Source organism: Megalopta genalis, chromosome 4 (assembly GCF_051020955.1).
Source record: "Megalopta genalis isolate 19385.01 chromosome 4, iyMegGena1_principal, whole genome shotgun sequence".
Lineage (NCBI taxonomy): Eukaryota > Metazoa > Arthropoda > Insecta > Hymenoptera > Halictidae > Megalopta > Megalopta genalis.
This window is the reverse complement of record NC_135016.1, coordinates 32497711-32514285: the sequence shown is the minus strand read 5'-3', so window position 1 is coordinate 32514285 and position 16575 is coordinate 32497711. Positions and strand designations below refer to the sequence as shown.

The 16575-nt window shown below is 36.0% G+C and overlaps 1 protein-coding gene and 1 long non-coding RNA gene across 3 annotated transcripts in view; one reads left to right on the top strand and one right to left on the bottom strand.

The window, feature by feature from the left end:
• LOC117227943 (uncharacterized) overlaps positions 1-16575 on the top strand; it is a 64245-nt gene that overhangs the window by 42585 nt on the left and 5085 nt on the right. Inside the window, exons 3-5 of one of the 2 annotated variants that reach the window (XM_033483498.2) lie at positions 8823-9089; positions 12460-12755; positions 14797-15095. In XM_033483498.2, the coding sequence (XP_033339389.1) occupies positions 8823-9089; positions 12460-12755; positions 14797-15095 (862 nt within the window). The remainder of the gene's footprint in view (positions 1-8822; positions 9090-12459; positions 12756-14796; positions 15096-16575) is intronic. The other variant, XM_076520994.1, reaches the window with a different exon arrangement.
• On the bottom strand, positions 8247-8932 carry LOC143259337 (uncharacterized). The gene is made up of 2 exons (XR_013033155.1): positions 8792-8932; positions 8247-8601 (listed from the first exon to the last, which is right to left on the bottom strand). It is a non-coding gene; the product is annotated as an uncharacterized LOC143259337 (long non-coding RNA).

Here is a 16575-nt window from a genome sequence, read left to right as displayed (position 1 = left end):
ACTCTTTCTTTCTGCAAATTTGTCCAATTATCTCCGTCGATTTTCTGCTGACATCTTTCACCGTGTACTTCATTAAAACATTGACCGAATTATTAATTAAGTAGAAGTTAGTCATCGGTGAAACACGTTACGTATCTGACACTATTATTATAGATGTTTTCACGAAAATGGAATTTTAATAGGAGAATTGTTTTATATATTTTTATAAGATTTAATTACAACAAGAGATTGTTGTTTGTGTTGGTTGTTTTATCATTAAAAATTTTCATTTTTATCCATTGCTTCGATAGAACAGAAAATTATTAAAATTTTTACTATCCATTGTTTTGATTCGATACTTAAGGAATATGTGTAGACTTTATTTGCGAAGATTTTACACACAACAAAATTGATAGCAACTTAATTACTTCAGTGCTATTATTTGGAGGTGCAGCATTTGTTTAATAAAAAAGCTTAACACTAAAACTATCTAAAATGTATGGTTGCTGATTTTTTCTTTGACTGTTCTTGATATTATAAAACTATTTCGAAATCGTACGAAGATTACACAAATCTAATCTTGTCATTGTTATATAAAACAGTATATATTAGTCATGTTTAAGGAACGATAGTTCTAGTGTTAATGTTTATCAATGTACACATTTTGCATTTTTGTTCAAGCGGCTGTCATTTTTATTTATATCCTCGCAGATTTTCTTCCTTATTATAATAGAATCGTTGTATTATCGGTGCAGTCTTATTTCTGATACTATTCCGTCAATTTGTAAGTAAAGTACCTGAAGGACTGTTCACATTTCTGGGACAGCGGATGCGTTTCCCTTACTTCCCGTAGCCATTGTGTTTCGACACCGGGTTATTTCAGGTTTCTTTTATTGCCGAGTCATACTGTGACAAAAAGTAGCGAAATGGGAAAATTGCAGCGTTTGCAACTTCCCTCGGCTACGTCATTTATCTCAGACGACGCGACGCATCAACCCGTTTTTTTTTCGCCACCGATTCTTGTTATTACCGAAGGCAACGGTTTCTCATCAATCTTGGGAAATAATGGATTTAGAAAGAACTGGTTGCAATGAGTTTTTTAATCGTTACAAACCTAATGACGCGACAAGGATTACGAAATTTAAGAAAGATACTGTCATTGAGCGGCTATTACCACTCGAACGCCGGACCTTTTTAATAAAAAAATAATAATTGAGTATACTTAGGATGATCTAAGACTTCATTTATAAATATTTTTCAATATACTTTTTTAAGGCAATCCTTTGTAAAAAAAATTGATCGTCGAATCACAATATTTCTATTCTGGGTCCATAAAGACCCCAAACTCGCCGCCCGGCTATTAATACTTATTATTGGACTGCGGATCTTTATGAAAACTGAGATTATTCATTGTAAAAAGGGAATAAAAATGCTATCGGATTTAGTTAAGTTATAGTTAGATAGAAAACTACAATTACACAAAAATTAGAATTGGTTGGAACATGGTAAAAAAAATAAGAAAATATTTTTTATCTTTTTAATTTGAGTGAATAGTTACGCTTTAAGTCAGTCCAATGTTATTAAATTTTATCAAATATATCTCTGATATTTGCAAAGATAGAGAAATGTAGCTCGTCGAGGATGGGATAACGTGAAATCATTCCGCTTGCCAGCTGACTACTTCTAACCAATTGAACTGATTAATTTGGTACAAGCCGTGGCCGAATTCTCTCTGTTCGCGTTTATATTAGAAATCGTGATGAACGATTGCAATCTAATTTTAATCTTTTACACGCCAACTGTTCTAAATGGAAACAGAATTCCGATCATTTTTTATTCTCTGTTGTATCCATTTATATCGATTGCAATATTTCTCATCTTTTCACTAACGATGATTTTACAGATTATCCAGTTCGACGAATTTTGAGCTGTCAAATTTTTACAGTAGTCGCGATTTCTATAATTTTTATTAACAAATAAAACTCGAACGACAACATTTATAAAATCAATAATACGTTTGATTTTCTAAAAATAGAAATCATCACATCTTTTAAATTGAAAACTAATCGTCAAGTACAAAACGACAAGAAATATTACATATTTTTATTAATCAAAGTAACAATTTTATACGCGCACACACAAACTGTAGTCCACCAAGAATTTAGCATTCTTTACTAATTTACAGTAAAATTACGTTCAATGACTCTTTTTGAAAATTAACATTTTGCAGATATTTTAGAACTTCAACAGCTGAGTACTAATAAATAGTTTGCATAAAAAGTAAGATAGTGTTTACATACAATCGATGCGTAAAGTGTTAATACATTGTGCATACATGTGTATTTTATTTGAACTCATTGTCGGTGGAATCAGACGCTACTGATTGTCGCGGCAACAATCAATTGACGCTTATTCGTGTAGAGGGAGAGAGTATAAATACGCCCATAAATTGCGTTTAACCCCCGTGGCTTGATGCGACAAGCAGACTCGGCTTACACAAGTGTAGTTTGTTATGTAAGTTTTGATAAGCGTTAAATGATTTATGCCCAATGGACGGTGCGGCGAAAGTCGATCCAACAAAATAAATAAACACGTGCAAAATCTATATAGTATATCGCTAACATAAATATTATTCCACAAATGTTTAACGGACCTGGTGTACTATAATAAAATGAAACAAAAATAATTTGCATAATTAAACTCTTCGCTGTATAATTCCATCGCCAACTAATATTATTCCTCATCAATTAATTGTACACTTTTGATAATTGATGACAATTATTCTTTATTTGATGTCTGGTAAGGCGTTTTTTTCTACCGGCCACTGAGCCACCATTTTGCATTCTGTTAAAAAATAAAAAAATTCTCGTTTTTATTGCTTTATAAGTATTTAAAAAAAAAATCTCAAAAAGCCTTTTTTTGACCATTAAAAGGAACACGATCCCTGAAAATCAGAAATTTCATACATAATAGCCGGGTAAGCTGTCGAAAACGAAAACAATCGATGACATCGGTTAGGCAAGGACCAACGATCGAATTCGATGGTCCAGCGGACGCTATCGCGGCCGTATCGATGATTGTTACAAGTCGGGGGTGTCAGCTCCCTGGGGTGTGTCAGTTGCTTGTCATCAATCATCGGCGTGCGTGCCACGCGAAAACAGGAGGAAGCCGCAGATGTCGGTGCACTGATCATTAACGCTCGGGCTCGCCTTGTCGTCGTTTCAAACGAGGCACTTTAACCCGAGCTCGTGTGTAAAGTGCGTACACGTGCACACTACTGTCGATTACACCATTGGCGGAGGAAGTCAGACCTCCAAACTCCAAGGGACGACAAGGTTTCCTCGTGTCTTTCTGCTTTCCTCTTGAAACTTGACTACATAACAGGCAGTCATGTGCACATTGGAAGTCACTTCGTTTGAAATATCATTTCGAATAACACGTTATTTTATTTCATAGTTATTTTCGTGCCAGCGAGCTCTTCCGATCTAACATTATTCGAAATATTTCGAATAACATGCTATTTTATTTTATAATCATTTGAAATAATTATTTTATAATCGTTTTCAGCATTATTTCTTCTGGCTAATTTGAAATGAAGAAATAACGAAATAATTTGTTATTTGAAATTGCTTTGTTTGCGGGCAAATTTGATTTGAAATGAAAATTAAGAATAATTACTTGAAATAATTTATTTTCAGACCGGTATCTTTAGTACTGTTATTTGAGATAAAGCGAATTCGAATAATAAATGATGTCATTATTTCTTTATTTCGAATTGGTCAAGAGGAATAATGTTGAACGTAATATCGAACAACAAGATTTTATTTTATGAAATCTTCGCAACAATTTGTTTAAAGTAACGAAGGTGCAAACCACCCCCAAACATTAAAAACTTCATAATTATGTCAAATAATTATTTCAAACTATTATACAATAAATATCTATAAAATATAATACAAAATAATGTAAAATACAATAATAAATAACATTTGAAATGATATTTCAAACGATATTATTTCAAATGTGCTTAGCTCTGTTTGCAACAAACGTATAAAACTCCAGAGACTCGTAACGTGATTTAGGTGAGCTGAAGGACTATTGTGACACTATTCGTGTGTCTCGAGTCGTTCCCAGAAAATAGATCACAGTAATATTAGTCGGTACTAAATAGAAACGGGATCTTCGGAAACGACAGCGTGTTTACAGACAGAGCTTCGTCAAACTTCATCCACAGACGTTTCGCTTCTCTTCGTCCTACCTTTTCGGCAGTGAGCCACAAAAAGACCACTTCGCCCGCTTGCCAGTCACTTTTAGAAATGATACGGCGAACAACGTGCTCTAAGACGGTGCAATGAACCGTGTTCCCTAGCTTCTTACTGCACTGTTCGAATTTTATTGCAGCTTGAAACTTTATGGCTGCGAAAACCATTAAACCGACACCATTCAAAGTTTCGCAATCTTTATCGCGCTATCTGCAGAACGTACCTGTTTCTTCCAGTTGCTGATATCATTTGATATAATTCGTCATAGAATCACGGCTAGTCAAGGAAAATACATATTTCGTTTCTAGAGTCCCTGTTACGTTTTTTCCATGGTAAAGAAGCTTGGTAATTTTCTTTCGAATAATAACTTCAGAAGCAGTTATCGCATCTCCATTAGTCTGAATAATTTGATAACTTTATTTGAAATACTAACTTATTAGTATTTATCTTATTAGTCAAAATAATTTGTTGAATTATGGATAAAATTGTTATCGCTTTCTACCAATTTTTAAAAAATTAGAAAACTGTCGGTGCATAAAGTATTAACATAATGTGACAATTTCTTTCGAAATAATTGAGCCGTTTATTTTGAAAGTGGCATAAGTCACTTTGTTTTTAAGTCGATATAAGTCGATGTTTGCGTTTTAACACGTTTAAAAATATGGATGCTAACTTTCGAGAAGATTTACTTGTATTTGTTATCTCAGGATACTAATATTTTTCTCAGTATAAATAATTTCGTATAAACATTAAAAAACCACCACTTTTCATTACGGTAAAGTGACTTATGCCACTTTCAAAATAAACGACTCAATTATTGAGATTCTCTTACGCATAATAAAAAAGTTAAAAAGCCTATTGACAGGCTTGTGGTAAATAAACTATTAAACTAGATCTAAAGTGTTGGATCGATAAGAATGTTTACCTTCGGTATCGAAACGGTACTATTTTGTTAAAGCATCACGAGTTCCCACAAATTTAGACGGTTTGGACGCACGCTATTGCCGAGGATAATGACACATTCAATTGTGAACATCTTTCTCTCATCATTTCCGGTAATTTATCACGCAGCAGGATGTTTGCCGTGGCAATCCGGAAATAAAGTAAACCTATCGACAAGGCCGACGTTATTCATAATATTTCGTCTCTCTTTCAGAATTGATGGCACGCGTCGATTCTTGTTTCAAGGTTAACTTTTTCTCTGTCACACCAGCCCATTCTTTAGTTAACTAATATCTCGACAATCGTTTCAATAATCGCGGATCTTTATATAAATTCCCATTTTCATCGTTTATTCGATACAAACCATGTTCTTGAGTGTAGAAAACCTTCTTAAGACACGATACATATTTGTATTCTTTTGCCAAATATTAATTTTATTTTTTGTAATCTTAGTTCTTTTTATTTTTATTTCGTTTCTTTTTTATTTGCCCTATGCACTAAGTAAAACAATATTGCGATGTAAACTTATATATTAATATAAAATTTTACTCAAATGTTAACGAATATGTTAAGTTTCTTTACTTTTCTTGGTAAGTGTATATGCAACAATTTGTGCATAAAGATCTGTCTAATAATTTTACTTTAATCTACCGACAAGATTTCGCAGTTCCTCATTAATTGGCAAGATTTTGTTCTACGCTCACGTTATTCATGAACTGCTCTTGCAAACAGCAATTGCACATAATTCAGGTTTCCCACGCTCATAAATCTTGCACCGAAGTCATCCAGAACTGCAGGTGTTCGGAATGAACGTGGTTATCGATATTCGCAGCATAAGTTTTTGCGCGGAAACATGCCGCGCTCTTGGGGATACACACAAGTGCCATAAGAGTGCTTTTAAAATCACAGTTTGCAGGCGAAATTAGCCGGATGCGTTGCGAGTGTGCCTTAGAAGCCTGCTATATAATTTGCCGTTTATCGGTATAAAATTCATCAAACGAAGCAAAAAAAAGGCCGAAAGAAAAATGCTACTTCATGCTTTCTCCGTTTTATCTTCGGCTTCCAGTAAGATGAAGCAGCTCAGAACTTGCGCAATATACATGTATAGTGAAAGTACCAACGCAACTTTCTATGCGAATAAGTAAGTTTTGTAAAGACCAATTTGTCCGTCGCGTAACGTGGCAGTCGTCGATTTTCATGAGCGATGTTCATGAATAGGGCGCTCGATTCTATCGAATTTTCGGATGTATACCCCATTTATTATGCTTGTATCGCGCGTCGATCGGGAACGAAACGGGATTCCTACGGAAAGCTTTGATTTATGAGCATGGTCGACGACTATGCGATTTATACGGAGTCGACGTCGAGAGGAGTTGCGCGCTGCTTCTTGTAATTGGGAATATTGTGAAGCAAATGACGCGTGCTCGATGCTATAAAAGTTGGAAACTGTATCTCGTCGTTTCAATTTTTATTGTCAAATGATTTCCCGAGGAAATAAATGTGACATGTTACGGTAGATTTGGTTTTAGTACCGATTAAGGTAAAGTATCATTGTTATAAAACAAGAAAAGTTGCCATGGGAACAATTACGTATTCGGTAAACATCATTTTTCTAGAGAATAAGTATGGTGTATAATTTTGTTTTTGGTTATCATTGCTATAAAAGTTGGAAACTGTATCTCGCCGTTTCAATTTTTATTGTCAAATGATTTTCCGGGGAAATAAATATGACATGTTACGGTAGATTTGGTTTCAGTACTGATTAAGGTAAAGTATCATTGTTATAAAACAAGAAAAGTTGCCATGGGAACAATTATGTATTCGGTAAACATTATTTTTCTAGGGAATAAGTATGATGCATGATTTTGTTTTTAGTTATCATTAAAGAGCATTTCTTCTTAATTACAAAAGAGTTGATACTGTTACAAGTCAAAGAATTATTTATTAAATGAACATGATTTCTCTCTAGGAAACGAATACAATGCATTATAATCTCGATTCCGTTGTCGATTAAGAAGCATTTTCCTTATTTTAAAAGAATAAAATAGGCAATTAAAAATTGTTTGCTCGTCGAACGTTATTTTTCTAAAAGTCAAATACAATGCATTATAATTTTGCTTTTATTTTCAATTAAGAAACAAATTGTTCATTATAAAAGAATAGAGTTACTGTTAACTGAATGAATATTTTATTTATACAATTCAAATACATAGAACGCAAAACAGCAGTAATTCGTGAATGGATGCAGAGGAAGGTTCGTCATATTCATTCAATGCGGAAAGTGTTGACATTTTTCTGACAAGAGTTCATTACACGTGTAGCATTTTAGGTAGTTTATTCGAATCAATTGATCGAGAGTGTGGGCATGTGTGTTGAACAAGCTCACTGCGGTCGTAGTAATTTAGCGTTTCCGACAATTTGAGGATACGTGACCGACGTCACAATTGGCTTTGTTGCTTGTTTCGCGTTTCATACGTTCCATCTTGGATATGTAATTAATTTATTGCAATGCGCGAGCATCTGTTAATCACCAGCAAATTTAGTCTACATGCTCGGTCAAACGTTATATATTAATGTCAAATATTTATATTATGCCAAAGATAACTGTGCAATATACATCGTAAATGTAAAAAGAAAATTGAAAAATTATTATTTTTGTTGTTGCTAATAGCTCTGGTTCTAACACGTTTATGCATTGCATATTACTATTTACAACGTAACTATTTAATTCATAATCAAAGTTCTAAACATTTTCAATGTGGTGACAAATATTTCATTGAAATTCACAGGTTCGAGCATCTTCTCGCTAGAACTACCAAATTAATCAGAATTGCTGGTTTCCGAGTTCTTCTTTTATAGTTGCGGAAATTAAAAAAATTTGTCCACGTAATTTAATAAACTTCGATTGTCATTGTTCTGAAACAATATACGGTAACGACGTCCAGAGCCTAGATAGTTCTAGTTTTAAGCCAGTCATATGATCTTGGTAAACATAAATCTTACGAGAAACTTCAATTTTTGGAAGTTAAGGTCAACGAAGTAACAGAATTGAGATAAAAAAAGTTAATAAACGAGAGCTTTTTATTTTTGTTTGTCATTTCAAGTAACAGCAAAATTACAAAAGGTATTTCAATCATTTTAGAATGCATTTATAAAAACTGTAAATCGTCTAGTTCGGTTTAGTTAAGTTTTCAAGAAGTTATTCCGATTTAAAAGGTGTTCGAATACTTTTAGTCCGAGGGGGTGGGGGGATTTAGCCGCCGCAATTCGAAGAAATATTCGGATGGCCTTCTCTCGGCTGAAGCACATCGCGCAAAGTGTAACCAACTCTGTATTTCTTTGGAAACCCCGGCAAGGTTGGCCCAATTCCTCGGCAAAGGATTCGCGAAGGAATCCGCGTTGGTTCCCACGGGGGTATCTGTTGGACAAGGGGTTAAAGAACAACGGAGGAGACAGGATTACGCGACGTCGAAGGTTCGAGCCTGGCTAAAGTAACGAGGCTCGTGCCGTCGCACGTGGCCTAACCCTGTCGAACTGGTATTTGTCTCGACGCGGTGTCCGTTTACAGGAAGCGAGCCATTTACCGTTTTCACCGTAGTGTCACTTACAGCCGTCTGGTTTCCTTGTCACGTGCCGCAGGGAAGCGGAAGAGCGCGGTGGAGCTGCTCCAGGAGACGAAGGCGTTCTACGTGAAGAGCGAGACCGTACTGGACCGGAAGCAGGAGCTGAAGAACAGCGGTCATCTTCAGGTGTCGCAGCTGAGCGCGCCCGGTGCGCCGCCCAGGTTGCTCAGGAAATGCGGGACCGCGCCGACGTGTTCCATGCAGCCGACGTCCCCGTCGCAGCTACCGGCTGCTCAGCTGACGCCACCCTGTTGCTGGGCATCCTGCCACGAACAGGACAGGCGTAAGTCTACCGAGAAACTTTCGATGCACCTCCGACCGGCTAATCGATTTAACTACGGGCATTTCAGCGCGCCAAGCCGCGAGCCGCTCTTCCATTCCATTGCCGGCGCGCGGGCAACTTGCCATTCACGGCGTCGCTTTAATTGGCCGTTTAAAGCGCTTTCTAAAGATTCCGCGGGTCCATTTTCTTCGTACATACTGTTGCGACGGAATGCTGGCGCAGGCTCGGCGCGTCGATTTTTTTTCGTAATCTTCGAGGATTTTGCGGTTAACTTTTACGCCTAGTATAATAATAAACCATTCGAGCGACGATGATTTGCGGCCGTTTTTTTTATAATTGAAAACGTTGATGAAACTTTTCGACACTTTTCATGCTTATTCTTCGACACTTCAGGATACAAAAATTCATTTCCGTCACGTTTCATCGACGTTTGTGAAATAGTAAATATTGTTCTCCCCCCACACAACGCTGTTTAGCATTTTTTTTCTTCGATCTAGAACGAAATTTGAACCGGAGTTTTTTTCATAATAAAATACGCATCGTATGCGTATTCGTTGCATAATTGAACTGAAAATTTTACGCACATATCACTTCTTTCATCATTTTCTCGCATTTTTTTAAAAACGGGATTTCGATCATGTGACAGAAAGCTTTCTACATTCGACTGTAACATTTCATCAGAAAATTTGGACGTATGATAGTCTCAGAAGTACGTCACAAGGATGTAGAACTAAAAATAGGAGCAAGTTCCGGGAAACCATGATGCCTGGCCACTTTAATTTGGGGGCTAGAGCGAGGTACATCGAGGATTAGGGTCCAAGGACTTAACAGGATGCAAAGCGTATACATTCTCGAGGCAAAGGACGAGGGAGCGGTCTTGGAATTAATGGAGGGAGTAGCAGACATAAACCGTCTTAGAGTTCGATGATAATGCGAGACGTACGCATTAATAGCTTCCCGCGGATTAAATGATAGTACGTTTTCACTGAATTCATTGCGGTCAGCGGTTGTGGTATTCTTCGCAGCATGGTTTCGTCGCTTCGGTCACGCGTCAGGAAACGACCGACTCGTTTGCTAGTCAGCGGTTTTGTTTCGCGCAGGTGTAAAATCAGATCGTAAAGCATATTTCGCTGTGTCCGTCAACGTCAACGATCGGAAATTCTCGTATTTTTTTTTACACGGCAAGCTTTTAAATCCTGTCGAACGGGAGGTCAAATTTTACCGCATCATTTCGTTCACCGTTTTTCCAACTTTTTGTCGCTGCGACCTTCGTTTTACAACAAGTCGAGACGCCGTTTTCGCGAAATAGTTGCGACGAGGTTTCAATGAATTTGTCGTAAAATTATGAAAAGCATTCTTTTTATTGGGTTGGCAACTAAGTAATTGCCGATTTGTTCAATGAAATAAAAAATTTTTTTTTACTTGGAATGAAGTTTAATCTGTAATGTATTTCCCATTTTGTTCGCGATGACCTTTTGCCATCTCTCTGACAACTTGAAAATTCCACGCTCGTAGAAAGTCTGATCCTTTTCGGCCAAAAACTGAGTTAAGTGAGATTTTACAGCGTCATCATCATTAAAAGTTTTACCACGAAGGGAGTTGTCCAGGGATCGGAATAAGTGGTAATCCGATGGCGCAAGGTCAGGGCTATATGGTGGATGTAACATCAATTCCCAACCAATATCCATCAATTTTTGCCGAGTGGACAAAGATGTGTGCGGCCTAGCATTGTCCTGGTGGAAAATGACACCTTTACGATTGACCAATTCTGGTCGCTTTTCCCTGACCGCTGCATTCAATTTGTCCAGTTGCTAACATTCACGGATAATAAAAAATAACATAATAATAATAATAATAATATTAATAATAATAGTTTTATAATATAACATTTACGGATATCATAAAAATGGGAATGAGAGACATCTATAACTGAAATCGGCAATTACTTAGTTGCCAACCCAATACGAATATTAATTTGTAGACGCGAGGTACGGACGAGGGTTGAAACGCGTTAAATTAAATTGCAACAAGCGTGGGCGGTTCTTCGAAACGTTTTGATGAAAGTGGAGCATTAAAGCTCCTCCAGGACACGGAAGGTTAAAATTCTTCGAGCCGGATAACTCGCCACAACCACATTTCTCTGGTTTGGTAACCGAGCCACGTTTGTGTATCGCTTTCTGCTCTAAAGTAATTACAACTGGCGTGATACACGATATCCTTACATCTAGACGTGTTACTTCCAAATGGTTGCTCTAATCGAATAGCTTATTTCGACGTTGTCGCGTCGTGTAAGAGTTCGTTTCATTATAGTCAACGTTTCCGTGATCGTTGACACGGAAATGGTACGCCTTATCGTCAGCTGGAAACTATCGATACGCGACTGATACTTTTTACATACTAGAATCGGTCACCGTATCTGGAGAACCGTAGAAGTCGGTTGCATGAACTTATTTTATACTTGCGCGACGATATGGATTTCAAATGTGACCTGTAGAGCCTCGATCTATTACAATGACTTTTATCAATTTTTTTTATATCTCTCTTAAAAATTTATTTAAATTCATGGTAAATTTATGGTAATTGATATTATATATATTATATGGTAATATAATATATAAATATATATAAATTATATACATAATTATAATTATATATATATATATATATATATATATATATATATATATATATATATATATAAATTATATGGTAATTTATGGTAAAATTGGTTGGTTACAATTTCAAATAGTGTAAAAAATTAAAAGCATTTTAAAACGTCATTGTATTATTTTGAAGAATAAGGTTGCTACTCGGTTTCTGTTTCCTGCAATTGATGCAGACTATTTTTATTTTGCATAAAAATCCGCTTATGACTCCAGAATATCAGTTCAGGGTTAAATTCGGATAAACTAAAAAAGTTTTCAACCAGAGACATTTTTTACTTCGAGAACAATTTAAATTAGCGTTAAATGCAAAGGTTCGGCGAACAAAAGAGACTAGTGTAAAAAAATAAGAGTTCTTTATTATTTGTTACGCACCGAGTAAAAAGTATATATCGCATCCGGAATATCAAATAAAACGTCTATCTAGCCGGAAACTGTTACGCCTCAGTCAACCTGTTAAGTCCAGAAGTGCCGGGCAGTCACGCTTGCTCGTTTTTAATTTCATAGAAAAGCTGCAAGAGCATAGTTACTGAAGCTTGAACAACCTCCATGAAACGAGCTGAAATAAATGAATTTATTTAGTAATCTCCTGCAGAAACGCATTTACGTTTCCAGTAATAAGGAAGTAAAAGATTTGAAACCAGTAATTTCAATGATTATAGTGCTGGGAACGTGTTTCTGGAACTGATTTGCGTTTTGTTCGACAGCGGACGGAATTCTGAATCCTCAACAAACACTGCCACCCGCGCTGCCACCGAAGAGTCCACGCCTGGTTCCCGTTCCGCAGCGGCGCACGATTTCAGGGCCACCGAGCAGTACCGGTGGAGATCAGCTGCAGACGAAATTACGTCGGCTGCTAAATACCGACAGCAAGGAGAATGTGTTTTTTCCGGACAGCCCGGCGCAGTCCGTCATGCAGGCGAACGGTGTACCGCAAGAGGAGAAATTCCGGTACTCGCCAGGAAGCTTGTCGCCGAATTTTCGTGACGAAGACCGTGGAAAGGTGTGCAGGCTTCATACAAAAATATTCACTGTTCTACTATAGGGTGAAGATGCCTAATATGAAAGCCATCTTTTTTTTTAATTATAATTTACAATTAAAAACACTTTTACTAAAAGTAGATACACGTTTAAAAATGAAAATATTAGGACATCTCTTCGTATTAGGCAAATTTATTCTACACCATTAGCAACCGCTGTTAGAAATAGAGTAGAGATAGTAACTAAATACATGTAAGAACACAGAATGTGAGAACTAGAGAAAGAAAATTAGCCACCAAATCTTCCTTGTTACACAAAATTATTTACAATATACAAACAGAAATGTTGTCATATAAAATTGCAACTGAACAACCATGTCTTCTAAGCGAATATCAATCGGAGAATTTCATTTGAACTCTTTACAGTCCACAGTGTTTCCTCTCTTTTATATCAGAATTTTCTATAATATTGTATAATTCAATCAAATTCAAATATGCGACTTTATACAATCTATGTAAAACACTTAAGAAATACTAATTTCTTGAGACATTGTCCATGAGTAATGAGTAAGTAATTATTATGGCAACGAACAATATCCACTCTGGTTTGAAATAGGTCTGCAAATAGTTGGATTACAATGCAGAGAAGTTGAGAGATGCAATTCTTTGATATTATCCAAATTGCATGTAGAATATGTTTTATATGTATAATTACAACTGGAGAAGACGTGTAACACCTTTACATGGATAACCCTGTATATAATTCTTGCTTTGACTTGATCAAAATATCTTGTATAGAATTACAACTGACAATATGAGACAACTTGAACAAGAAATAAATACTTTAGATAGTATGATCTCCAGATTCATAAAAATGTGCACCTCGACCGGACGAAGTGATCCAAGCATGATTTGTAAAATCACTCAATTTCACACGCTTCTCATAAAGGTACCATTTATTCGTGTCAAGTCAGTCTTTAATAGACTATTAGAATAAATACTTTTTAATTTTTGTAACGATAATTCGCAGCGTGATTGCAGTTTTATCGACTCCTAAAATTAAGAGAGATAATATCGCCCGTTCTTGTTGCTAATTTTACAAAGTGTTTGCGCACATTACATTCTCGTGCATTGCACACATGCTCGTACTCATGGCCAATGAATAGTAACTATCGAAGAGACACGAGAGAGGAAGTGCAGTTAGGAACCGGATGTTGTAGATACACGCGTTCGCGAGTAGAACACGGAAGCCATAACATATTCCTTCACTGTGTCAGACACGTGTTTAGCATAATCGATAGAATCGCCACAAAACGTGTAATGGCCACTTTAATAAATCTACCTCTCGAATCTAAATTTACGGAAGACATACTTCCTCGTATGTGCCAGCGTTAGCCTTGTAACAGTTTCGGCACTTGCAGGGTCGCTTAAAGTAGCATAAAAACTAATACAATTTATTGCTCCGCATTTCCGTGATCAATGCAAAATCAATATCATTTTCCCACTATCTACTACACTGAATTAAAGAACTGGAACACAGCATGCACAATATTTCTTAGACATTCTGGACAATACGTTTTGAAAGATTCTTTTTGGAAGTTTAGCTTCCTGATTAGTATCTATAATGTCTGACATTAGAATGTCAATAAAATACGGTACAATATCATTAATAGCGTTAAAAAAATTTGACGTCCCATTAAAAGAAGAATGTAACTGCATCAATATGCTTCTGTAAAAATCAGACTGCTCAATCGTAGAGCATTTATTGACTGCAGATTTTTTAATGCATTTATGGCGAAAGTGGGTAGATGAAATATAGAACTATAAGATGAGTCAAAGAATTTCAGAATGTCGAAGTATTATTCTTAATTTCTTAAGATTGATAGAGAAAGAAAGAAACTTCTAACTGACTACTGCTTCTTACAATTGATATTGATTTATTTTGCATAAAGATTCGCAGTCTAATAATTATTTTCTATCTGCAATGAAAGTAGAATTATAGCTAAGTGACTAAAATAAGATGGTATAATGTATTTTGAACAATCTATTTTGATGTTTTCGTAGCATTGTTTACAACAAGACGCCCGCTTCAAATTCGGCCGGAGTAATTCACACTCGCACACTTCCGGTCGGGCCGGAAGAAAGTCCGCCAGCTCGCCGTCGGTGGACACAACGGTTTGCCACAAATCTTTGCCCGACCTTCACACGAGCACACGACGAAGAGCGTCCCTGTCGCCTCGTGCATCGACGAAATCGACCAAGCCATCGGGGCACCATCAATCTTCGAACAATTGCCCGGATTGTGAAACTAGTTCAGATTATTCGGAGCACAGTTTCAAGCGGGACGCTGTCTGCTACCGAAGGTATCCCGACACATTATCGCACATATTTTCGACGGATTAATCTATGAAAGATTCACATAAATTAGATAACGTTCGCGTCATCTCAGAGTTGTGTAGCTATTGATTATTCTGTGACTGTTTTCGTAATTGATTATGAAAAGTAATCATAATCACTAATCAGGTCCCCAGATTAAATCAGTTATGAATTAATAAAATCTATCTGGATTACATTTGGTAATCTGTGACAATAGTAATATATAATTTCAAAAAATTATTCAGTATCAAATAATAAGTATTAAAAAGATATAAAAAAGGAAAATGTTTTCTATTCTCTATGATGAACGCGGTGGTGTTTTTTAATTCATTATATTTGTCATATATATATTTCAATATATATTTGACAAACTGCTGCCTATTTCAATTTTTTCTGGCACTATTTAGTCAATGTTCGGTAACTATGACGTACACACTATGTATAATAACAAATTTATAGGTCAATCATGATCGTAAATTATGATCATTTCATAATGAATGATTATTGTTTTGAATATACCGATTGATTACATTTTCTTTGATTACCTCAGTTATTCATTAATTACGTTTGCCAGATTACTTAGTGATCGTAGTCATTAATCATATATAACTTATAATTACGTATAACGAAAAATAAATACGGCTACTTAATCAAGTATTATATAATTAATTCCATAGAGTACGTTAAAAAGATTCATCTACGATCATTATCAGTAGATTACAAATGTTTACGCAATGTTATGCCGCAAACTAAATACTTTTTTCGCTATATTTCTTGTTAACAAAGAAGACGTTTCCAACTATTTTTTTCCATCCACTCAGACAGTCCAGTTTTCCCAGAGTTGCTGATGCAAGGACTCAAATTATAATTAAGTGTAAATTGCATTATATACGGACTAATTGGTGGAAACAATAAATTATCTCGTTTGCAACAAGTTTCGTCGTAATAGAAGTGAAATGAAAACTTGATTATACGATAACAAAACTTGTAATTTAGTGTTCGTATGTTCACAGTTTAGTTGGGGCACGCCGAGAATATTTGTCCACAACGAGCGTTCAATTTTAGATTGCTTTGCGCTTAAAGGGTTCATTAACGTGTATAATGCAGGGATTTATTTCTAGAGTTATGAAGTCTTCGATGTTGAATTGGAACAGAGAAACTGTCCAACGCAAATAGAATTGAGACAGTCCATACAATCCTGAGAGGAGCCTGAGAGTCTTCACACCCTATATTTCCGTCTGTTCTTCTGTCGCACTGCTCGAGACACGACTGCTTTAGCTTTCATTCGATTTTACGACCTCACTACATATAGCTTTGACATTGAAACTACACAGAGCTTCAATAATTTCTGTCAATGTGACAATATGCCGACGAGTTATTGCGCTATAAAAATCGTTGGAACTCTGGGTGTGTTCTTTTGTTTGGAGACATGTGAATTTTAGATCTTCCGACGCTTCACGTTGGAAA